Source organism: Hemiscyllium ocellatum, chromosome 1, assembly GCF_020745735.1.
Source record: "Hemiscyllium ocellatum isolate sHemOce1 chromosome 1, sHemOce1.pat.X.cur, whole genome shotgun sequence".
NCBI lineage: Eukaryota > Metazoa > Chordata > Chondrichthyes > Orectolobiformes > Hemiscylliidae > Hemiscyllium > Hemiscyllium ocellatum.
Window position 1 is genome coordinate 1,551,449 of NC_083401.1, and position 25,539 is coordinate 1,576,987.

The window sequence follows — 25,539 nt, forward strand, 5'->3', positions numbered from 1 at the left end:
ATGGTGCCGAGTTTTAGTTCAGAAGATTTCAGACTCTGCACTCGAAGTACCGTCACCCTCTTCCACCACCGAGCAGATCTCACCCGCGTCAGCATTCTGCAGGAACCATTCCCTCCGAGACACTCTCTGTCAGTCACTGCTCCATCTCCATCCCTCAGCACACCTGCCAGGTGAAGCAGCCTCTTACCTCCTACCTGGTGTCTGTCAGCCCAGCGGCTCTGCAGGAGGCAAGGCTCAATACAAAGGGCAGCATTTTACAGTGACAGGGAGGAGGCCGGGTGTGGGGGAGGGTGCCGGGTGTGGGGGAGGAGCGCCGGGTGTGGGGGAGGAGCGCCGGGTGTGGGGGAGGAGCGCCGGGTGTGGGGGGAGGGGCCCTAATTACGCAGAGAGCAGTTCCGAGTGAGCCGCACTGCCGTGTGGGCCCAGACCAGGGTAAGGACAGTAGTTCCCCCCCCTCCCCAACGGACAGCAGTGACACTGGGAGATGTTTCCTGATAACTGACAGCATCTGTCCTTCACCTGGGGATTGGTTATACACAGCTTGCTGCCTTTAGTCTCTCACCATCATTAAAAGCACTTTAGCCCAATGTCAAGAGTCACACACACACATACACATACACAGACACACACACACCCACGCATCCCACACACACACACACCCACACAAACAAACACAGGCGCACAGACACACACAGACACACACACAGACACAGACAGACTCCCCCACCCAGAGGCTGTCAGATGTCCTGGTTTCTGTAGTACTCGCTGTGACAGCAGAAACATTTCACTGTGTGGCTGAGAGAACAACAAGGGAGCTGTCTGTCTGTCTGAACCCATCGGTTCCCATATCGTACTACACAGTGTGACACTCTCCCAGGGGCATTACCCCACACCGGGAGGGAGACAGACCCCTCCCTCCCAACCCCCAACCACGGGTATACCCTCCTCACTCCCCTCCCCGAGTGGGGTACAGACAACTCCCGTCCCGAGTGGGGTACAGCCCCCCCCTCACCCCCAGAGGGTACAGCCCCAGCCTCCTCCCGTCCCGTGTGGGATCCAGCCTCCTCCCTCCGTGTACCTTGATGTGGTCGACAGTGTCACTGAGTTGTCTCAGTTGGATGAGTTGCTCCAGGAGTTGTGCTGTGGGATTGGCCTTTCCCTCAGAGACCGTGCTGCCTAAAACCATCAGAAACAACCTCAGGGTGAACACAGTTCCTACAGCAGCACTGACCACCCGCTCAGCACAGACCCTCCGTTGCTGCCTGCTCCCTCAGCACAGACCCTCCGTCACTGCCTGCTCCCTCAGCACGACCCCCTCCGTCACTACCTGCTCCCTCCCTTAGCACTGACCACCCACTCAGCACGGCCCCTCCGTCACTGCCTGCTCCCTCAGCACGGCCCCTCTGTCACTGCCTGCTCCCTCAGCACGGACCCTCTGTCACTGCCTGCTCCCTCAGCACTGACCCTCCGTCACTGCCTGCTCCCTCAGCACTGACCCTCCGTCACTGCCTGCTCCCTCAGCACAGACCCTCTGTCACTGCCTGCTCCCTCAGCACTGACCCTCCGTCACTGCCTGCTCCCTCAGCACGGCCCCCTCTGTCACTGCCTGCTCCCTCAGCACGACTCCCTCCGTCACTACCTGCTCCCTCCCTTAGCACTGACCACCCACTCAGCACGGCCCCTCCATCACTGCCTGCCCCCTCCCTTAGCATGGACCCTCTGTCACTGCCTGCTCCCTCAGCACGGCCCCTCCGTCACTGCCTGCCCCCTCCCTCAGCACTGACCACCCTCCTTCACTGCCTGCTCCCTCCCTCATCACGGCCCCTCCTTCACTGCCTGCTCCCTCCCTCAGCACGGCCCCTCTGTCACTGCCTGCTCCCTCAGCACGGACCCTCCGTCACTGCCTGCCCCCTCCCTCAGCACAGACCCTCTGTCACTGCCTGCTCCCTCAGCACGACCCCCTCCGTCACTACCTGCTCCCTCCCTTAGCACTGACCACCCACTCAGCATGGCCCCTCCGTCAGTGCCTGCTCCCTCAGCACGGACCCTCCGTCAGTGCCTGCTCCCTCAGCACGGACCCTCTGTCACTGCCTGCTCCCTCAGCACGGACCCTCTGTCACTGCCTGCTCCCTCAGCACAGACCCTCTGTCACTGCCTGCTCCCTCAGCACGGCCCCCTCTGTCACTGCCTGCTCCCTCAGCACGACCCCCTCCGTCACTACCTGCTCCCTCCCTTAGCACTGACCACCCACTCAGCACGGCCCCTCCATCACTGCCTGCTCCCTCCCTTAGCATGGACCCTCTGTCACTGCCTGCTCCCTCAGCACGGCCCCTCTGTCACTGCCTGCTCCCTCCCTCAGCACGGACCCTCCGTCACTGCCTGCCCCCTCCCTCAGCACGGACCCTCTGTCACTGCCTGCTCCCTCAGCACGGACCCTCCGTCACTGCCTGCCCCCTCCCTCAGCACGGACCCTCGTTCACTGCCTGCTCCCTCCCTCATCACGGCCCCTCCTTCACTGCCTGCTCCCTCCCTCAGCACGGCCCCTCCTTCACTGCCTGCTCCCTCCCTCAGCATGGCCCCTCCGTCACTGCCTGCTCCCTCAGCACGGCCCCTTCGTCACTGCCTGCCCCCTCCCTCAGCACGGCCCCTCCGTCACTGCCTGCTCCCTCCCTCACCACGGACCCTCCATCACTGCCTGCTCCCTCAGCACGGACCCTCTGTCACTGCCTGCTCCCTCAGCACGGCCCCTCCGTCACTGCCTGCTCCCTCCCTCAGCACGGCCCCTCCGTCACTGCCTGCTCCCTCAGCATGGACCCTTCGTCACTGCCTGCCCCCTCCCTCAGCACGGCCCCTCCGTCACTGCCTGCTCCCTCCCTCACCACGGACCCTCCATCACTGCCTGCTCCCTCAGCACGGACCCTCTGTCACTGCCTGCTCCCTCAGCACGGCCCCTCCGTCACTGCCTGCTCCCTCCCTCAGCACGGCCCCTCCGTCACTGCCTGCTCCCTCAGCATGGACCCTTCGTCACTGCCTGCCCCCTCCCTCAGCACGGCCCCTCCGTCACTGCCTGCTCCCTCCCTCACCACGGACCCTCCATCAATGCCTGCTCCCTCAGCACGGACCCTCTGTCACTGCCTGCTCCCTCAGCACGGACCCTCCTTCACTGCCTGCTCCCTCCCTCAGCATGGACCCTCTGTCACTGCCTGACAGTGCGGCCCTCCCTCAGCACTGACCACCCAACAGTGCCCACTCCCTCAGCACTGACCCTCCGACAATGTGGCACTCCCTCAGCACTGACCCCCCGACAGTGCGGCCCTCCCTCAGCACTGACCCTCCGACAGTGCCCACTCCCTCAGCACTGACCCCCCGACAGTGCCCACTCCCTCAGCACTGACCCACCGACAGTGCCCACTCCCTCAGCACTGACCCACCGACAGTGCCCACTCCCTCAGCACTGACCCCTCCGGCAGTGCCCACTCCCTCAGCACTGACCCTCCGGCAGTGCCCACTCCCTCAGCACTGACCCTCCGACAGTGCCCACCCCCTCAGCACTGACCCCCCGACAGTGCCCACTCCCTCAGCACTGACCCCCTGACAGTGCCCACTCCCTCAGCACTGACCCCCCGACAGTGCCCACTCCCTCAGCACTGACCCTGTGACAGTGCGGCCCTCCCTCAGCACTGACCCCCCCACAGTGTGAGCTCAGTTCTCAGGATTGGAATCTCACCTGGGCCTCGATGCGAGATATCGACCACTTTGACCTGGGCGCTGATTTGCTGCAGTTTCTCCAGTAACTGGTTGGTCTTCCTCGTCAGGGCTCCAACTCCAGCCTCATCCTCCTGAGGGCGTGAGGTCAATGACAGCTTGGCAACTTGGATCGGTGGCAATGCTGCCAAATCTGCTCGCATCTGGGCAGCCTGTGTCCCGGGAGGGCAGGGGCAAGAGACAGAGTACATGTGATGGCAGGAAGACAACTGGACAGGGAGGGGGAGGGACACCGTGGGAGCAAAGAGATAGGTAGACTGAGAGAGAGGAGATGTGGAGGGGTGGGGAGAGAACAGTCACAGAGGGACAGAGAGAGGGATCACGTGAGAGGGGGAAGGAGAGGCGTTGAGAGAACTCACACCGAGAGAGAGAGAGAGAGAGAGAGAGAGCGCGAGAGCGAGAGAGAGAGAAATAGATAGAGATATAAAGGGGGGTGGGGGTGGGGGTATGTGAGAGAATGTTGGACATAAAGAGAAAGACAGGACACCTAAATGGAAATAGCATGCCCTAAGCTCTGAATGTTAGAGGAGACCATTCGGCCCTTTGATGCTGCTCACCATGTTATCTGATCATCGCTGATCACCTTGTTCCTACTTTCTCCACACTGCCTTCGATTCCTTCAGTCCCAGAAACTGCAGCTACCTCTTTGTTGACAGGTTTGCCCTGAGGCTGCACAGGAAGGTCTAAGGGCCTAGCCTTATCCTTGGAGTGTAATCCCTGGTCATAGGCTGCCCCATCACTGGGAATGTCCTTCCTGCATTTGTTTCTGTCTAGTTGTGTTAGAATGTTCTCAGTTTCTCGGAGATCCCCTTCACTCTTTAAGGCGCCCACTGAATACCAGGCTAACTGACCTTCAGTCACAGAGATACACACCCTTCCTCAGGTAAGGAAACCAAACCCCTCTCTCTCTCCACCCTCAGGATGAGGGTGTCACTGACTAGATCAGCATGAATTGCCCAGAGGGTACTTAAGAACATAGTCTAGGCCCTTCAGCCCTCGGTGTTGTGCTGATCTTTCATCCTACTCTAAGATCAGACTAACCTCCATACCCTACATTTTACTATCGCCCATGTATCTATGCAAGAGTCGTTTAAACATCCCTAATGTCTCTGACTCTACTGGCACTACATCCCCCACCCCCCACACTCTCTGTGTAAAGACCCTCCCTCTGATATCTCCCCTAAACCCTCCTCCAATCACATTAACATTATACCCCCTCATGACAGACATTTCCACCCTGGGAAAAAGTCTCTGCCTAGCCACACTCTCTCTGCCTCTCACCATCCTGTCCCCCTCTATCAACTCCCCTCCCATCTTTCTTCACTCCAATCAGAAACCCCGAGCTCCCTCAACCTTTCTCCATCAGACACACCCTCCAGTCCAGGCAGCATCCTGGGAAATCTCCTCGGCACCCTCTCTAAAGCTTCCACATCCTTCCCGTAATGAGGTAACCAGAACTGGACACAATATTCCAAGTGTGGTCTACCCAGGGCTCTATAGAGCTGCAGCATAACCTCACGGCTCTTAAACTCAATCCCCCTGTTAATGAAAGCCAACACACCATACACCTTCTTAACAACCCTGTCAACTTGGATGGTAATGTTGAGGGATCTATGTACGTGGACCCCAAGATCCCTCTGATCCTCCACACTGCCAAGAAACCTGCCTCTAACCCTGTAATCTGCATTCAAACTCAACCTTCCAAAGTGAATCACCTCATACCTTTCCAGGTTGAACTCCATCTGCCACTTCCCAGCCCAGCTCTGCATCCTGTCAATGTCCCGGTGTAACCTACAACAGCCCCCCACACTATCCACAACTCCACCCACCTTCGTGTCATCGGCAAACTCACTAACCCACCCTTCCACTTCCTCATCCAAGTCATTTAGAAAGATCACAAAGCACCGAGCTCCCAGACCCCATCCCTGTGGAACCCCACTGGTTCCCGAGCTCCAGGCTGAATCCTTTCCCTCTGTTTTCTCTGGGCCAGCCCATCCTGGATCCAGACAGACAGATTTCCCTGTATCCTATAGCTCCTTACTTTCTATCCAGACAGACAGATTTCCCTGTATCCCATAGCTCCTTACTTTCTGTATCCAGACAGACAGAGTTCCCTGTATCCCATAGCTCCTTACTTTCTGAATGAGCCGACCATGGGGAACCTTACCAAATGCCTTGCTAATGTCCATCTGCACCACACCCACTGCTCTACCTTCTTCAATCTCAAAGAATTCAATAAGGTTTGTGAGGCATGACCTGCCCCTCAGAAAGCCAGGCTTGCTATCTCTAATCAAAATATGGTTTTTCAAATAATCTTAAATCCAAATAATCAAGAGTCAACCCCATTGCTGTGGGTCTGGAGTCACATGTTGGCCAGATCAGGTAAGGATGACAGTTCACCTCCCTAAAGGACATGAGTGAGCCAGATGCGTTTTTCCAACAATTGACAATGGTTTCGTGATCATCATTAGACCCTAAATCTAGATTTGTATTGAATTGAAATTCCCCCATCTGTTTTGGTGGGATTGGAGCCCAGGTCCCCAGAACATTCCCAGGCTCTTGGAGTTAACAACGCAGCAATAAGAACAGGTAGCTTGCTTGCCACCTGTACACTAGATTCCAGGTATAGGCTCAGTAACTAGTTTTAATGCAGCTGTCCTTGAGGAACAGCTGCAGCAGGGTCAGAGAAACAGGAGAGTTGATGTTTTAGGTTGGACCCTTTCTCCTGCTCCACACGACTGTTCCCAACTCTGGAATTTCTCAACTTTCCAGCATCTGCAGTCCTCACCATCTCCAACTTGATAAAGTGCAGGTGAGCTGCCAGCTGCTGCAGTGGTACTGTCCCTAGCCCAGGACCTGGAGACCCATGTTCAAATCCCAGCTGCTCCACAGGGTATAGTAACATCGCTGATTAGGAAAAGCAGGGTGAACTACTGCAGCCCACGCGTTGCAGGTAATCCTATAATGTCAGCAGGGTCCAGGATTCTGACCCAGTGACACTGAAGGAACAGCAATATATTTCCAAGGCAGGACTTGGGGAGGGGTTCGGAGGGGAACTTGCAGGGGGTGGTGTTCCCATGTATCTGCTGCCCTTATCCTTCTAGATGGAAGTGGTCATGGGTCTGGAAGGTGTTGCCTGAGGATCTTTGATGAATTTCTGCAGTGCATCTTGTAGATAGTACACACTGCTGTTACTGAGTGTTGGTGGGGGAGGGAGGGGATGGTACACACTGCTGTTACTGAGTGTTGGTGGGGGAGGGAGGGGATGGTACACACTGCTGTTACTGAGTGTTGGTGGGGGAGGGAGGGGACGGTACACACTGCTGTTACTGAGCGTCGGTGGGGGAGGGAGGGGATGGTACACACTGCTGTTACTGAGCGTCGGTGGGGGGTGGGAGGGGATGGTACACACTGCTGTTACTGAGCGTCGGTGGGGGAGGGAGGGGACGGTACACACTGCTGTTACTGAGGGGGGGGGTGGGGGAGGGAGGGGACGGTACACACTGCTGTTACTGAGGGGGGGTGGGGGAGGGAGGGGATGGTACACACTGCTGTTACTGAGCGTCGGTGGGGGGAGAGGGGGGACGGTACACACTGCTGTTACTGAGCGTCGGTGGGGGGAGGGAGGGGACGGTACACACTGCTGTTACTGAGCATCGGTGGGGGGAGAGGGGGGACGGTACACACTGCTGTTACTGAGGGGGGGGTGGGGGAAGGAGGGGACGGTACATACTGCTGTTACTGAGTGGGGGGTGGGGGAGGGAGGGGATGGTACACACTGCTGTTACTGAGCGTCGGTGGGGGGAGGGAGGGGACGGTACACACTGCTGTTACTAAGCGTCGGTGGGGGGAGGGAGGGGACGGTACACACTGCTGTTACTGAGCGTCGGTGGGGGGAGGGAGGGGACGGTACACACTGCTGTTACTGAGCATCGGTGGGGGGAGAGGGGGGACGGTACACACTGCTGTTACTGAGCGTCGGTGGGGGAAGGAGGGGACGGTACACACTGCTGTTACTGAGCGTCGGTGGGGGGAGGGAGGGAGGGGACGGTACACACTGCTGTTACTAAGCGTCGGTGGGGGGAGGGAGGGGACGGTACACACTGCTGTTACTGGGGGGGGGTGGGGGAGGGAGGGGACGGTACACACTGCTGTTACTGAGCGTCGGTGGGGGGAGGGAGGGGACGGTACACACTGCTGTTACTGAGCGTCGGTGGGGGGAGGGAGGGGACGGTACACACTGCTGTTACTGAGCGTCAGTGGGGAGAGAGAGGGGACGGTACACACTGCTGTTACTGAGCGTCAGTGGGGAGAGAGAGGGGACGGTACACACTGCTGTTACTGAGTGTCGGTGGGGGGAGAGGGGGGACGGTACACACTGCTGTTACTGAGCGTCGGTGGGGGGTGGGAGGGGACGGTATACACTGCTGTTACTGGGGGGGGGGGGTGGGGGAGGGAGGGGACGGTACACACTGCTGTTACTGAGGGGGGGTGGGGGAGGGAGGGGACGGTACACACTGCTGTTACTGAGGGGGGGGGGTTGGGGAGGGAGGGGAGGGTACACACTGCTGTTACTGAGCGTCGGTGGGGGGAGGGAGGGGACGGTACACACTGCTGTTAGTGAGCGTCGGTGGGGGGAGGGAGGGGACGGTACACACTGCTGTTACTGAGGGGGGGGTGGGGGGAGAGAGGGGACGGTACACACTGCTGTTACTGAGCGTCGGTGGGGGAAGGAGGGGACGGTACACACTGCTGTTACTGAGCGTCGGTGGGGGGAGGGAGGGGATGGTACACACTGCTGTTACTGAGGGGGGGGTGGGGGAGGGAGGGGACGGTACACACTGCTGTTACTGAGGGGGGGTGGGGGAGGGAGGGGATGGTACACACTGCTGTTACTGAGCGTCGGTGGGGGAGGGAGGGGACGGTACACACTGCTGTTACTGAGCGTCGGTGGGGGGAGGGAGGGGACGGTATACACTGCTGTTACTGAGGGGGGGGTGGGGGAGGGAGGGGACGGTACACACTGCTGTTACTGAGGGGGGGGTGGGGGAGGGAGGGGACGGTACACACTGCTGTTACTGAGCGTCGGTGGGGGGAGGAAGGGGACGGTACACACTGCTGTTACTGAGCGTCGGTGGGGGGAGGGAGGGGACGGTACACACTGCTGTTACTGAGCGTCGGTGGGGGGAGGGAGGGGACGGTACACACTGCTGTTACTGAGGGGGGGTGGGGGAGGGAGGGGATGGTACACGCTACTACTGAGCGTCGGTGGGGGAGGGAGGGGATGTTTGTAGACGTGATGCAAATCAGCGGCTGCTTTGTCCCTGTCCCTGGATGGTGTCACGTTTCTTGAATGTTGTTGCAGCTGGACCCATCCAGGGCAAGTGGGGAGCATTCCCTCACCCTGCTGACATGAGCCTTGTAGATGGAGGACAGGCTTTGGGGAGTTACTCGCTGCAGTATTCCTGGTCTCTGACCTGCTCTGGTAGCCACTGTGTCTCTGTGGTGAGTTTCTGGTCAGTGGTAACCCCCGGATGTTGATAGTGGGTGATTCAGTGGTGGTAACGCCACTGAATGCCAAGGGGCGGTGGTTAGAGTGTCTCGTATTGGTGATGCTCACAGCCGGGCAGTGATGTGGTGGGAATGTCACAAGTCGAGATATTGACCAGACCTTGTTGCATTTGAGACATAGAAACAAAATGGATATGGGTAGGCTACCTGACCCGCCATATCCCATGATCCCCTTGGCCAGATGAGCGATAGCTACCTTTTTGCTGGAAGCAGAGTACTTTGGCCTCATCCACAGACTCCCCACTCTCTGGGTGAAGACATTTCTCATCCCAATCCCGTTATCCTGAAACTCAGACCCCCGGTTCTGGACTCCCCTAATATCAGGAACATTCTGATATTCCTGCATTCTGTTTGAATTTCACAGGTTTCTATGAGATTCTGCTCCCCCCACGCCCCCCCCCCTCCCTTTCTTCTACACTCCACTGAGTACAAGCCAAACCAACTCAATCTCCCCTCAAACATCATTCCCACCATCCCAGGAATCGCTTCAGTAAAACACAAAGCAATAACACAAAACACCCAAAACAAGAGTGGGTGCTAGAAATCAGAAACATTAGCTGCCCTCTCTTCTATGGGAACATGCCAATTATGATCAAAACCCATGGACATAAAACAATCTCCATCCCAGTGCTCCCCAACACGCCCAACACCTTTAAATGGTTGTTCTCGTTCTTCAGCTGCTTGACAGACAGTCGGAGAGCTTCGATGTGCTGCAGGAGTAAAGGTGAATCCTTGATCTGAACGGGAATGGGGCCACCTGCCTGGACTGTGCCTGTCCCTGTACAAAAACACAAGCATTGATCAGACAGCTGTGACAGTGCATTGGACACACACAGGCAATGAGGGCAAACACACAGCATTCAAAAGGACAATAAAGATGGCTGCTATAATGATATGACAGGAGTGAGCAGGAACCTTCCAGAAACTTCTCACAAGTCAGGTCAACTAGGCAATCAAAGCTTCATGCATGTTTGAAATCCACCATGTTACAAACTATCGCTGAAAGGGCCTTCACAAGAAAACAGAATTAAAAGGCAGCCTCTCCTCTCAGAATGCTAAACTGTTTGGGTTAGGAGCTGGTCAAAGATGTTGGGAAGATGACCCACTTAACAACAGTCTGTGGCTCATAACCAGACATTGTCTGTAATACAATGAAGAACTACTTCAGGATCTGGACCAGATGGGCCAATGGGCTGAGAAGTGGCAGATGGAGTTTAATTTAGATAAATGTGAGGTGCTGCATTTTGGGAAAGCAAATCTTAGCAGGACTTATACACTTAATGGTAAGGTCCTAGGGAGTGTTGCTGAACAAAGAGACCTTGGAGTACAGGTTCATAGCTCCTTGAAAGTGGAGTCGCAGGTAGATAGGATAGTGAAGAAGGTGTTTGATATGCTTTCCTTTATCGGTCAGAGTATTGAGTACAGGAGTTGGGAGGTCATGTTGTGGCTGTACAGGACATTGGTTAGGCCACTGTTGGAATATTGTGTGCAATTCTGGTCTCCTTCCTATCGGAAAGATGTTGTGAAACTTGAAAGGGTTCAGAAAAGATTTACAAGGATGTTGCCAGGGTTGGAGGATCTGAGCTACAGGGAGAGGCTGGACAGGCTGGGGCTGTTTTCCCTGGAGCATCGGAGGCTGAGAGGTGACCTTACAGAGGTTTATAAAATTATGAGGGTCATGGATAGGATAATAGACAAAGTCTTTTCCCTGGGGTGGGGGAGTCCAGAACTAGAGGGCATAGGTTTAGGGTGAGAGGGGAAAGATATAAAAGAGACCTAAGGGGCAACTTTTTCACACAGAGGGTGGTACGTGTATGAAATGAATTGCTAGAGGAAGTGGTGGAGGCTGGTACAATTACAACATTTAAGAGGTATTTGGATGGGTATATGAATAGGAAGGGTTTGGAGGGATATGGGCCAGGTGCTGGCAGGTGGGACTAGATTGGGTTGGGATATCTGGTCGGCATGGACAGGTTGGACTGAAGGGTCTGTTTCTGTGCTGTACATCTCTATGGTTCTATGAAAGATTCACTTGATGAGGTCTGTATTCACCGCAGGTTAGAAAACGATTGGGGATTTGAATGAACACAGAACAGTACAGCACAGGAACACTGCCTTCAGCACAACATGGTGTACTGACCCATCAGTCGGCACAAGGTCAGTCCCCCTGTATTCCCTGTCTGAATGTCCCTTAAACATCTGCTTCGACCACCTGTCCCGGCTGTGAATTCCAGGCATGCACTTCCGGCCGGAGAAACCTTCCCTTGCATATCTACTTTAAACTGCCCTCCTCCCTCTCACCTTCACCCTATGCCCCCTGATACTGGTCATTTCCACTCTGGGAGAAAGACCCTAGCTGTCACCTGACCCATCTCTCTCAGTATTTTATACACTTATCAATTCACCCCCTCAGCCTCTGACACCTTCCTTACCACCTGACTCCGTTCAGGGAGCGATGGGCCTGCACCTCAACAGCCCTCTGTGTATCGATGCTCCTCAGGCTCCACCCATTTCCTGGACACTTCCCTCTTGCATGTGACCCCCTGAAATGCATCACCTAACACACTTCCAGATTAAACCACATCGGCCATTTCTCCAACCTTGTACAACCTCTACCCGGCTGTACCCTGAGATAACTATAACTATCCGCAAGCCATGGGGGAGGGGGGATGTGGGGGAGGACCGTGGGCAGAGTGAGGGGGAGGACCGTGGGCAGAGCGAGGGGGAGGACACTGGGCAGAGCGAGGGGGAGGACACTGGGCAGAGCGAGGGGGAGGACACTGGGCAGAGCGAGGGGGAGGACACTGGGCAGAGCGAGGGGGAGGACACTGGGCAGAGCGAGGGGGAGGACACTGGGCAGAGCGAGGGGGAGGACACTGGGCAGAGCGAGGGGGAGTAGGGATGGAGCAGAAGCAGACCATTGAATAGTGAGTGTGAAGCTTCCTACACACCAGGTGGGGAGAGTGGGAAGGCTGGCCTGTCTTTTCAATGTGAGGTTTGTTGCCACGCAGGTACAGGAGATCAGGAGAATGGCCTCCCTCCAGATAGAATACCAGCCAATAGTCTGGTTCATCGGGTAAGAAGTGACAGGAGCTTCCGATTCTGACACTGACAAGGAAATATTCAGAGCCTGCAGTTCACGGGAGAGTGAGGTAGTGCCAGGCTTTTGTGGGGTTGTGGGGAGAGAGGAGGAGAGAGACGGAGGCTGGCTGCTGGGGGAAGGTGTGATGAAGACACAATACTGTACCTCCATACTGCTCCTCTGTGTGCAGATTAAAAAGCAAAGACAGAGAAAGGCAGTCAGTAAGAACCATCAGGGGGTTTGGAAGGACACACAGACGAGAGAACAGAACCACATTCCAGGGTCAGACTGTAAGCTCTCACACACTGTTCACATTTAACCAGACTGATACAGTGCTGTATACACACTGGAGACAGTCCAGAGAGGGTCCACACAATCAGAGAATCTCTACAGGGTGGAAGAACGCCATTCAGCCCACTCAGTTCACACCCACCCCCCAAAGAGCATCCCACCCTGACCACCCTCTCCCCTCTCCATGTAACCCTACATTCCTCGTGGCCAATTCACCCTGACCCACACATCTTTGGACTGTGGGAGGAAACCGGAGCACCCGGAGGAAATCCATGCAGAGAACGTGCAAACTCCACACAGACTGTCACCTGAGGCGGGAATCGAACCCGGGTCTCTGGTGCTGTGGGGCAGCAGTGCTAACCACTGTGCCACCGTGCCGCCTGTGGACAGAGAGTACAAGAGAGTGGGCACAAGAGAGTGGGCACAAGAGAGCGGGGGGAGTGGGGTAGGTGGGAGTGGGGGGGAGAGGGGGCAGGTGGGAGTGGGGGGGTAGGTGGGAGTGGGTGGGGAGGGGGTAGGTGGGAGTGGGGGGGAAGGGGGTCGGTGGGAGTGAGGTCGGTGGGAGTGGGGGGGAGGGGGGTAGGTGGGAGGGGGGGGGAGGGGGGTAGGTGGGAGTGGGGGGTCGGTGGGAGTGGGGGGTCGGTGGGAGTGGGGGGAAGGGGGTCGGTGGGAGTGGGGGGGAAGGGGGTAGGTGGGAGTGGGGGGAGGGGGGTAGGTGGGAGTGGGAGGAGGGGTGTAGGGGGGTAGGTGGGAGTGGGGGGAGGGGGTAGGTGGGAGTGGGGGGAGGGGATAGGTGGGAGTGGGGGGAGGGGGTAGGTGGGAGTGGGGGGAGGGGGGTAGGTGGGAGTGGGGGGAGGGGGTAGGTGGGAGTGGGGGGGGAAGGGGGGGTAGGTGGGAGTGGGGTAGGTGGGAGTGGGGGGAGGGGGGAAGGTGGGAGTGGGGGGAGGGGTGTAGGGGGGTAGGTGGGAGTGGGGTAGGTGGGAGTGGGGGTAGGTGGGTCGGGGCAGACAGAGAGCCGGAATGGAGTAGAGAGGTGAAGGGACTGATGGGACTATTCCTAAAGTAGTTACTGACATAAAAACACTGCAGGAGGGGGCTGTGGAAACGGTACCTGTTACTATGGAGACAATACCGTCGCGGTGGAAACGGTACCTGTTACTATGGAGACAATACCGTCGCTGTGGAAACGGTACCTGTTACTATGGAGACAATACCGTCGCGGTGGAAACGGTACCTGTTACTATGGAGACAATACCGTCGCTGTGGAAACGGTACCTGTTACTATGGAGACAATACCGTCGCTGTGGAAACGGTACCTGTTACTATGGAGACAATACCGTCGCTGTGGAAACGGTACCTGTTACTATGGAGACAATACCGTCGCTGTGGAAACGGTACCTGTTACTATGGAGACAATACCGTCGCTGTGGAAACGGTACCTGTTACTATGGAGGCAATGCCAGAGCCTGGTGACCCTCTCAGTCCCTCAATCGTACGCTTTGATTGGCTGCTGAGCCGTTGCTTCAATTCCATTTTCTCAGACTCCAACTGATCAATGTCAGCCTGCAGAGCATCCATCGTTTCATCAAACTCCCTGTCAACACACAGAGATGGTCACTTCCTCAGACAAACCGGGGGGGGGGGGGGGGGGGGGGGGGGGGGGGCGGGAGAGAGGGCAGGGGGGAGAGGGCGGGGAGGGAGAGGGCGGGGAGGGAGAGGGCGGGGAGGGAGAGGGCGGGGGGTGGAGAGCAAGCACGAGCCCACAGAGAGACAGTTAAATTAAGTCATGTACGTAGAGAGACAGAATGAGCCACGTGCACATGGGGAGAGGTTGAGCCACAGACACACAGTCACAGCAAGTGAGCCAGGCAAGAGGATGCAATAACCATTAGACTGGAATAGTGCGAGTGACGGTGCGAGAGAGTGACGGTGCGAGAGTGTGACGGTGCGAGAGAGTGACGGTGTGAGTGAGTGAGCGAGTGACGGTGTGAGTGTGAGTGATGGTGTGAGTGAGTGAGCGAGTGACGGTGTGAGTGTGAGTGATGGTGTGAGTGAGAATGAGAGTGACGGTGTGGGTGAGAGTGAGAGTGACGGTCTGGGTGAGAGTGAGAGTGACGGTGTGAGAGTGTGTGACGGTGTGAGCGTGTGACGGTGTGAGTGAGTGACTGACGGTGTGAGAGTGAGTGATGGTGTGAGTGAGTGACGGTGAGTGAGAGAGTGAGTGACGGTGAGTGAGAGTGTGAGTGACGGTGAGTGAGAGTGTGAGTGAGTGACGGTGAGTGAGAGTGAGTGACGGTGAGTGAGAGTGTGAGTGACGGTGTGAGTGACGGTGAGAGAGAGTGAGTGACAATGTGAGTGAGAGTGACGGTGTGAGTGAGAGTGACGGTGTGAGTGAGTGATGTTGGGGGGGGGGGGGGGGGTGTCAGATCTCTGAAAGCCGGTCGGCAGCTTCGACTACTCACTTCTCCTTCTTTTTGAGCAGAGTCTGTGTCTCTTCCAGTTTCACCTGAATTTTCTCCACTCGATCGTCAGCCTCTTTTGAGGAACAGTCCAGTTTCTTCTCGAGCAGACTAAGGCGCACACTGGCTTCACTCAACTCCTCCCCCTGGAACACGGACAGTTCAGTTCCCCCAAACCCCCAACAACTCCTCCCCCTGGAACACGGACAGTTCAGTTCCCCCAAACCCCCAACAACTCCTCCCCCTGGAACACGGAGAGTTCAGTTCCCCCAAACCCCCACAACTCCTCCCCCTAAAACAGTTCCCACAAATCCCCCACATCCATTCTACATTTCATCATTCCCTTCCAATTATCGTTGCTCACTCTGGCCCTTCTCTAACTCTAGTCCTTCCTGCCTCCATCCTCAATCTGCCTTCACAGTCCATTAATCCTCACCTCCTACCTGACCACACAACCTCAAATACCTTCCTTTGGCTGCTTCCCCTCTGTTTCGGCAAGTGATTACACCCAGGGAGGCACACAGGGTCAGGGGGAGCTTGGTGTCCCTTCAGGTATCAGAGGCTGGATAAGGTGGTTCAGGAGGCCTCTCGTACACTCGCATTCAGTGAGGCATGGAGTTGGAGAGCAGGGAGGTGATGCTGGGACTGTATTAACCACTGGCTAGGCCACAGGGAGAGTACTGTGTGCAGGTCTGGGATCCACATTCCAGGGGGAGAAGGTACAGAGGAGATTTACCAGGAGGTTTCCTGGCCTGGAGAGTTTCAGGGATGGAGAGACAGAGAGTGACAGCCTGTGGTTGTTCTCCTTTGAGTACAGCAGATTGAGGGGGGGGACATGATTGAGATGGATAAAATGGTGAGCGGGCAGAGGCAGGAAGGAAGTTGTTCCCCCTTGATGGAGGGGTCAGGGAGCAGGAGAGAGACGCATTTATTTCCTGAAAGGCCCCATCAGGCCTCTTTTGGTTTCTTAGAAAATGAATCTGAGGAGATGGTTTTGGGAACAAGAAAATGGCACTGGATTTAAACAAATCATCTTTACAGAGGAAGATATGTGAAACATCCCACTGAGGTGAAAGAATCCTGGGAGGAATTAAACACTGTCACCATCACTGATAAAGTTGTATGAGGCATGCTAAAGGGCGAAGGGCAGATAAGGCCCTGGTCCTGATGATTTGTATCCTTGGATCCTAAAAGAGGGAGTTACAGAAATAGTGCATACATTGGTTGTAATTTTCCAAAAATCCTTGGATTCTGGCAAAGTAACAGAAAGCTGCCAATGTGACAGCTCGATTCAGAAAGGGAGGGAGGGGGAAAATGCAGGTAACTACAGGCCAATTAGCCAAGCAGTTATTGTGGAAGTATTGGAATCAATTATTAGGGAAGGTTGGGCATAGGTTCCAGGTGAGAGGGGAAAGCTTTAAAAGGGACCGAAGGGGCAACTTTTTCACACAGAGGGTGGTACGGGTATGGAATGAGCTGCCAGAGGATGTGGTGGGGACTGGTATAATTACAGCATTTCAAAGGCATCTGGATGGATATACGAATAGGAAGGGTTTGGAGGGATATGGGCCGGGTGCTGGCAGGTGGGACTAGGTCAGATTGAGATGCCTGGTCGATGTGGATGAGTTGACTGAAGGGTTTGTTTCCACGCTGGATAACTTCATGACTGCGTGAACATTTGGAAAATCTTAAGTAATCTAATGAAGCAGATTCAGGACGGGCTTCATCAAAGGGAAATGGTCTCTGACTCATGTACTTTAGGTTTTGGAGTAAGTCTCAGCCCGAGTGTCTACAGGGGAACTAATAGATGTGTTATATTTCGAGTTCAAGGTGGTCAACAAACTACATCACACAAGGCTAAGCCATAAGACAACAGCTCATTGTGTTGGAGGGAGTAGATTGACATGGACAGAGAATTGGCTGGTGGGCACACAACCATGACTGGGAGAAGGGGTTCTGTTTTCAGTCTGGTGACCTGTAACCAGGGGTTCCAAAGGGTCAGTGCTGGCACTCTAACTGGAGACAATCTACATTCATGGCTCGGAGGAAGGAAGCCAATGTACTGGAACCAAATTTACAGACAGCACAAATACAGATGGAAAGGCAAAGTTGGCATATGGGCTACGACGTGGGAAAGTGTGAAGTTGTTTATTCTGGAAGGGAGAGCAGATGAACAGAGTATAATTTAAATGGAGAAAACCTGCAGAGGGACCTGTGCATGGAATACAGAAAGTGAGCACACGTTCAGCAGGTAGTCAGGAAATGGGGTGGAATGTTGGCCCTGAGTTAGGGTAAACCCTGACGTCTTACTGGCTGGAGTACTGAGAGCAGTTCTGGTTCCCTAATTTAAGGCATGATATTATTTCACTGAAGTTAGTTCAGACACTTTCACAAGGATGGTTCCTGGTAAGGAGAGGCAACAGCAAAGTGGCACTATCACAGGAATGGTCATCTCGAGCCCCAGGTAACGCTCTGGGGACCCAGGTTGGAATCCTGCCATGACAGATGGTGGACCGGAATCTGAATTAGGAAACTGAGGGTGACCAAGAATTCATTGTGGATTGTCAGAAAAGCCCATCAGGTTGTTGTCTGTGGTTTGTTGTCCTTGCCATGTGTTAGTGAGGCGAGGAATAGGGAGAGGGAGGAGGTGAACACGTGGCTACAGGGATGGAGATGGTTTTGGATTCTTGGATAATTGGAGCTCTTTCTGGAGTAGGTGGGACCTCTACAAACAGGATGGTCTTCATCTGAAGCAGAGGGGTACCAATATCGTATTGGGTTGGCGGGGGGGGGGGGGGGGCGTGGAGAAGATTCGCTAAGGCTATTGGGGTGGGTTTAAACTAATCCAGCCGGGGAATGGGAACCAAAACTGTAGTTCAAGTACAAGGGGACAGAAATTTAAGGTGAAGGGTGGAAGGTATAGGGGAGATGTCAGGGGTGGGTTCTTTACCCAGAGAGTGGTGGGGGCATGGAATGCACTGCCCATGGGAGTGGTAGAGTCAGAATCATTGGTGACCTTTAAGCGGCAATTGGATAGGTACATGGATGGGTGCTTAATCTAGGATAGATGTTCGGCACAACATCGTGGGCCGAAGGGCCTGTTCTGTGCTGTATTGTTCTATGTTCTATGAGTATCAAAAAGGTTGAGAGTAGGGAGGTCCGAAATCAAGTTTCAGGGACGCACAATGGCAACGGCAAGCAAGAAGTTGGTTTGAAGTGTGTCTACTTCAACGCCAGGAGCATCCGGAATAAGGTGGGTGAGCTTGCAGCATGGGTTGGTACCTGGGACTTCGATGTTGTGGCCATTTCGGAGACATGGATAGAGCAGGGACAGGAATGGTTGTTGCAGGTTCCAGGATTTAGATGTATCAGTAAGAACAGTGAAGATGGTAAAAGAGGGGGAGGTGTGGCGTTGTTGGTCAAGGACAGTATTACAGTTACAGAAAGGATGTTTGGGGACTTGTCTACTGAGGTAGTATGGGCTGGGGTTAGAAACAGGAAAGGAGAGGGCACCCTGTTGGGAGTTTTCTATAGGCCTCCAAACAGTTCCAGAGATGTAGAGGTAAGGATAGCAAAGATGATTCTGGATAGGAGTGACAGAGACAGGGTAGTTGTCATGGGGACTTCAACTTTCCAAACATTGACTGGGAACACTATAGTACGAGTACTATAGATGGGTCAGGTTTTGTCCAGTGTGTGTAGGAGGGCTTCCTGACACAGTATGTAGACAGGTCGACAAGGGGTGTAGCCACATTAGATTTGGTACTGGGTAATGAGCCCGGCCAGGCGTTAGACTTGGAAGTAGGTGAGCACTTTGGTGATAGCGATCACAATTCTGTTATGTTTACTTTAGTGATAGAAAGGGATAGGTGTATACCACTGGGCAAGAGTTACAGCTGGGGGAAAGGCAATTACGATGCGATTAGGCAAGATTTAGAAAACATAGGATGGGGAAGGAAACTGCAGAGGATGGGCACATTAGAAATGTGGAGCTTATTCAAGGAAAAGCTCCTGTGTGTCCTCGATAAGTATGTACCTGTCAGGCAGGGAGGAAGCTTAGAGCACAGGAACTGTGGTTTACGAAGGAAGTGGAATCTCTGATCAAGAGGAAGAAGGCGGCTTATGTTAGGATGAGATGTGAAGGCTCAGTTAGGGCGCTTGAGGGTTACAAGGTAGCCAGGAAAGACCTAAAGAGAGAGCTCAGAAGAGCCAGGAGGGAACATAAGAAGTTGTTGGCGGATAGGATCAGGGTAAACCCTAAGGCTTTCTATAGGTATTTAAGGAATAAAAGAATGACAAGAGTAAGATTAGGTCCAATCAAGGATAGAGTGGGAAGTTGTGTATGGAGTCAGGGGAGATAGGGAAAGCACTAAATGAATATTTTTTGACAGTATTCACTCATGTTGTCGAGGGGAATACTGAGATACAGGCTACCAGACTAGGTGGGATTGAGGTTCACAAGGAAGAGGTATTAGAAACCCTGCAGAGTGTGAAAATAGATAAGTCCCCTGGGGCGGATGGGATTTATCCTAGGATCCTCTGGGAAGCCAGGGAGGAGATTGCCGAGCCTTTGGCATTGATCTTTAAACCGTCATTGTCTACAGGAATAGTGCCAGAGGACTGGAGGATAGCAAATGTGGTTCCCCTGTTCAAGAAGGGGAGTAGAGACAACCCTGGTAACTATAGACCAGTGAGCCTCACTTCAGTTATTGGTAAAGTGTTGGAAAAAGTTATAAGAGATAGGGTTTATAATCATCTAGAACGGAATAATTTGATTTGGGATAGTCAGCATGGTTTTGTGAAGGGTAGGTCGTGCCTCACAAACCTTATTGACTTCTTTGAGAAAGTGACCAAACAGATGAGGGTAAACCGGTTGCTGTGGTGTATAGGATTTCAGCAAGGCGTTCGATAAGGTTCCCCACAGTAGGCTATTGTACAAAATGCAGAGGAATGGGATTGTGGGAGATATAGCAGTTTGGATCATAATTGGCTTGCTGAAAGACGACAGAGGGTGGTGGTTGATGGGAAATGTTCATCCTGGAGTCCAGGTACTAGCAGCGTACCGCAAGGGTCAGTGTTAGGTCCACTGCTGTTCGTCATTTTTATAAACGACCTGGATGAGGGCGTAGGAGGGTGGGTTAGTATATTCACAGACGACACTAAGGTCGGTGGAGTTGTGGATAGTGACGTAGGATGTTGTAGGTTACAGAGAGACATAGATAAGCTGCAGAGCTGGGCTGAGAGGTGGCAAATGGAGTTTAATGCGGACAAGTGAGAGGTGATTCACTTTGGTCGGAGTAACCGGAATGCAGAGTACTGGGCTAATGGTAAGATTCTTGGTAGTGTAGATGAGCAGAGAGATCTCGGTGTCCAGGTACACAGATCCCTGAAAGTTGCCACCCAGACTGACAGGGTTGTTAAGAAGGCATACAGTGTTTTAGCTTTTATTAATAGAGGGATCGAGTTCTGGAACCAGGAGGTTATGCTGCAGCTGTACAAAACTCTAGGTGTGGCCGCACTTGGAGTATTGTGTACAGTTTTGGTCACTGCATTATAGGAAGGATGTGGAAGCTTTGGAAAGGGTGCAGAGGAGATTTACTGGGATGTTGCCTGGTATGGAGGGAAGGTCTTACGAGGAAAGGCTGAGGAACTTGAGGCTGTTTTTGTTAGAGAGAAGAAGGTTGAGAGGTGACTTAATAGAGACATACAAGATAATCAGAGGGTTAGATAGGGTGGGCAGGGAGAGCCTTTTTCCAAGTATGGTGACGGCGAGTACAAGGGGCCATAGCTTTAAATTGAGGGGTGATAGATATAGGACAGATGTCAGAGGTAGTTTCTTTACTCAGAGAGTAGTAAGGGTATGGAATGCTTTGCCTGCAACGGTAGTAGATTTGCGAACTTTAAGTACATTCAAGTTGTCATTGGACAGGCAAATGGACGTACATGGGATAGTGTAGGTTAGATGGGCTTTACATTGGTATGACAGGTCGGGGCAACATCGAGGGCCGAAGGGCCTGTACTGCGCTGCAATGTTCTACATTCACTCATGTCCTCCAGGGACATCCTTCCCACAGAGAGCTGTGGGGGTCAGGGTCCATGTGTACATTTAAGGCTGAGATAGAGAGATTCTTGATCAGTCAGGTAAATAACGGGTGACAGGCAAAGGGCAGGAAACTCGATGTGAGGAACGGTGGAGCAGGCTCGGTGGGGCTGAATGGTGGAGCAGGCTCGGTGGGGCGGAATGGTGGAGCAGGCTCGGTGGGGCGGAATGGTGGAGCAGGCTCGGTGGGGCGGAATGGTGGAGCAGGCTCGGTGGGGCTGAATGGCCTCCTCCTGTTTGCAGTTCTTCTGGGAGTATAGATCTCACCGCAGTCAGCGACACCGCCCCATCTCAGGCACTCACCTTGATCTTCAAGGATTTCTTCAGCTCTTTGATGACAGTTTCTCGATCCTCCAGTTTCAGTCCCAGGCCCTCAGCATCGGTGATTTCAGCTCGGAGAGACGCAGCACGCTGATCCACCGGCCGTGCGGGCTAGGACCCAACCGCACGCAGCACGGTCAGACAGGGAGACCCCAGACACCGCCCCACCCCCGCACCGCGGGCACCGCCCCACCCCTGCACCCACCCCCAGCACGGTCTGAGAGACGCAGCACGCTGATCCACCGGCCGTGCGGGCTAGGACCCAACCGCACGCAGCACGGTCAGACAGGGAGACCCCAGACACCGCCCCACCCCCGCACCGCGGGCACCGCCCCACCCCCACCCCCACACCCAGCACGGTCTGAGAGACGCAGCACGCTGATCCACCGGCCGTGCTGGCTAGGACCCAACCGCACGCAGCACGGTCAGACAGGGAGATCCCAGACACCGGCCACCGCCCCACCCCCGCACACCGCGAGCACCGCCCCCGCCCCCGCGGGCCCGTCCCCACCCCCGCACCGCAGGCACCTCCCCACCCCTGCACACCGGCCACCTCCCCACCCCCACACACCGCAAGCACCGCCGGGGAAACCCCACACAGTGGTCCCCTGTCCCCACCCCCTGCCAAGGGCAGACAGGGAAACCCCACACAGCGGCACGCCCCCATCCCCACACCCTTCCAAGGGCAGACAGGGAAACCCCACACAGCGGCACGCCCCCATCCCCACCCCCACCCCCTGCCAAGGGCAGACAGGGAAACCCCACACAGCGGCACGCCCTCATCCCCACCCCCACCCCCTGCCAAGGGCAGACAGGGAAACCCCACACAGCGGCACGCCCCCATCCCCACACCCTTCCAAGGGCAGACAGGGAAACCCCACACAGCGGCACGCCCCCATCCCCACACCCTTCCAAGGGCAGACAGGGAAACCCCACACAGCGGCACGCCCCCATCCCCACCCCCACCCCCTGCCAAGGGCAGACAGGGAAACCCCACACAGCGGCACGCCCTCATCCCCACACCCTTCCAAGGGCAGACAGGGAAACCCCACACAGCGGCACGCCCCCATCCCCACACCCTTCCAAGGGCAGACAGGGAAACCCCACACAGCGGCATGCCCCCATCCCCACCCCCACACCCTTCCAAGGGCAGACAGGGAAACCCCACACAGCGGCACGCCCCCATCCCCACCCCCACACCCTTCCAAGGGCAGACAGGGAAACCCCACACAGCGGCCCCCCCTGTCCCCACCCCCACACCCTGCCAAGGGCAGACGGGGAAACCCCACACAGCGGCCCCCCCGTCCCTACCCCCACAGCCTGCCAAGGGCAGACAGGGAAACCCCACACAGCGCCCTCCCCGTCCCTACCCCCACAGCCTGTCCAGTAGCCAGTCCCTTACAGACACTACACCCAGTGTCTGTGCCCGTGGCTACATCAGTGCTACCTGGTACAGTGCCCTTACCTTCACCAATGCCTTCTCGGAGTCATACTCTCCCTCCTGCATGGCGGTGGCCATCTTGTTCATTGTGACAATGATGACCGTACATGACTGACGGAGACACTCGTACGGGCTGGTCGCCTGTGCTCCATACACCTGAGAACCAGATCCCATCAAAATCAAAATCACTGCCTGTACCCTGCAATACCTACACCCCCTGGGGACAGGTCAACACCCACGGTCAGCCTCCCAACTGCAGCATCAATTCTAAACAATATTATTGCCAATGTGAGACAGACTGGATTCATTTAAGGAAGAGTTGGATACAGCTCTCAAGGATAGTGGAATCAAGGGTTATGGAGAAGGGCTCATGCCCAAAACATCGATTCTCCTGTTCCTTGGATGCTGCCTGACCTGCTGCGCTTTTCCAGCAACACATTTTCAGCGGTTATGGAGATAAGGCAGGAACAGGATACTGATTAAGGATGATCAGCCATGATCATATTGAATGGTGGTGCAGGCTCGAAGGGCAGAATGGCCTACTCCTGCACCTATTGTCTATTGTCTGACAGCACTCCCCCTTCAGTACAACCATTCTCATATCCTTGGACATCACCACAGCAGCCTCTCAAGGGAGATGGTTTCTCATCAACTGGCTCCTCTCGGGCAGGAGTGGGACCTGAACCCAGGACTCTTAGCTCAAAGGAAGGGACACTCCCCCAAAACAGCTCTCATTCCCCAGGGCCCAACCACCTTCAGCTGCTTCATCAATGACCATCCCTCCACCACAAGGTCCGAAATGAGGAATGCACAGTGTTCAGCACATTCACCACTCCTATCTTTTATATTTCCATATCGCTGATCATCCAAAATGAAATGGAACAAAACACTGTTGAAATAACAAGGATTGTTGAAAGACTAACGTACTGGTTAACAGCAGGTTCCCTGACTCTCATTCAGAGGGCCCCTGCTGTTGGCTGTAACAGTGGGCAATTACAGAAGGACCAATGAGCTGGATCTAGGGGCCTGACTACACATGGAGGTTTGTGGGGAACCCGCTGCTGATTGGGCAGTGAGATGGTGACAAGTTATCAACAACAATGCCAATAACACAAACAAAGAAGTTGCTGGAAAAGCTCAGCAGGTCTGGCAGCATCTGTGGAGAGAAATCACAGTTAACATTTTGGGATGGGTCAGCCTTCAAAATGTGTGCTGCGACCGAATTTTGGGGTCAGTCCTTTTTCCTGTCGATGACATTAATTTGAGTGTCACTCCCGGTGTTTGACCAAGGATTTGTTTCCACACCCACACCCACATTGCTCAGTGACTCTCTCCAGCTCAGTCTCAGCCCATTTGGCCTGTAATTCAACTTTCATCCTTTGGGTTGTGAATCCCTCAGGATCACAGGTATCTCCATGACAGAACACAGAACATGGACAAGTACAGCACAGACCAAGCCCTTCAACCCTCAATGTTGTACCGAGGATTCCCAATGACTCTGCTCCCGCCACCACCGCTGGTAACGCATTCCATACATTCATAACTCTCTGCGTAAAAAACCTACCTCTGACGTCTCCTTTATACCTTCCTCCTCAGATCTTCAAACTATGACTTCTCGTACCCTCAATCCTGCCCTGGGGAAAAGTCTCTGGCTGTTGACTCTATCTATTCCTCTCATTATTTTGTACACCTTGATCAGGTCACTCTCTTCCTCCTCCTCTCCAGAGAGAAAACTCTGAACTTAGTCAACCTTTCTTTGAGGGCAACTTTGAGGGATCTATGTACTTGCACACCCAGATCCCTCTGTTCCTCCACATTGCCAAGAATCCTGTCTTTAATCCTATATCCAGCATTTGGGTTCAACCTTCCAAAATGCATCACTTCACATTTATCCAGGTTGAACTCCATCTGCCATTTCTCAGCCCAGCTCTGCATCCTGTCTATGTCGTGCTGCAGCCTGCAGTAGCCCTCTATACTATTGACAACACCTCCAACCTTTGTGTCATCTGCAAATTTACTAACCCACCCCTCAACCTCCTCATCCAAGTCATTTACAAAGAGCAGAGGCCCAAGAACAGAGCCCTGCGGGACCCCACTCAACACTCTCCTCCAGACAGAATACTTTCCATCTACAACCACTCTCTGCCTTCTGTCAGCCAGCCAATTCTGAATCCAGATAGCCAAGTCTCCCTGTATCCCATACTTCCTGACTTTATGAATGAGCCTACCGTGGGGAACCCTATCACATGCCTTGCTGAAATCCATTTACACCACATCCACTGCTCAACCGTCGTTGACCTGTCTCGTCACCTCCTCAAAGAACTCAATAAGATTTGTGAGGCATGACCTGCCCCTCACAAAGCCATGCTGACTGCCTTCAATCACACTATGCTTTGCCAAATAGTCATAAATCCTATCCCTCAGAATTCTTTCCAAAACTTTGCTGACCACAGACGTGAGACTGACTGGTCTGTAATTGCGAGAGATTGCCCTATTTCCCTTCTTGAAA

At 54.6% G+C, this 25,539-nt stretch overlaps 1 protein-coding gene across 3 annotated transcripts in view; it reads right to left on the bottom strand.

The window, feature by feature from the left end:
* The window catches only part of LOC132819861 (dynactin subunit 1-like), a 188,068-nt gene that overhangs the window by 5,476 nt on the left and 157,053 nt on the right, over positions 1–25,539 (bottom strand). For all 3 annotated transcript variants that reach the window (XM_060831889.1, XM_060831929.1, XM_060831802.1), the window contains exons 20-26: positions 23,055–23,186; positions 21,572–21,700; positions 15,172–15,314; positions 14,149–14,303; positions 9,987–10,114; positions 3,728–3,917; positions 1,079–1,176 (exon numbers count right to left, since the gene is read on the bottom strand). In XM_060831889.1, coding sequence (XP_060687872.1) covers positions 1,079–1,176; positions 3,728–3,917; positions 9,987–10,114; positions 14,149–14,303; positions 15,172–15,314; positions 21,572–21,700; positions 23,055–23,186 — 975 coding nt within the window. The remainder of the gene's footprint in view (positions 1–1,078; positions 1,177–3,727; positions 3,918–9,986; positions 10,115–14,148; positions 14,304–15,171; positions 15,315–21,571; positions 21,701–23,054; positions 23,187–25,539) is intronic.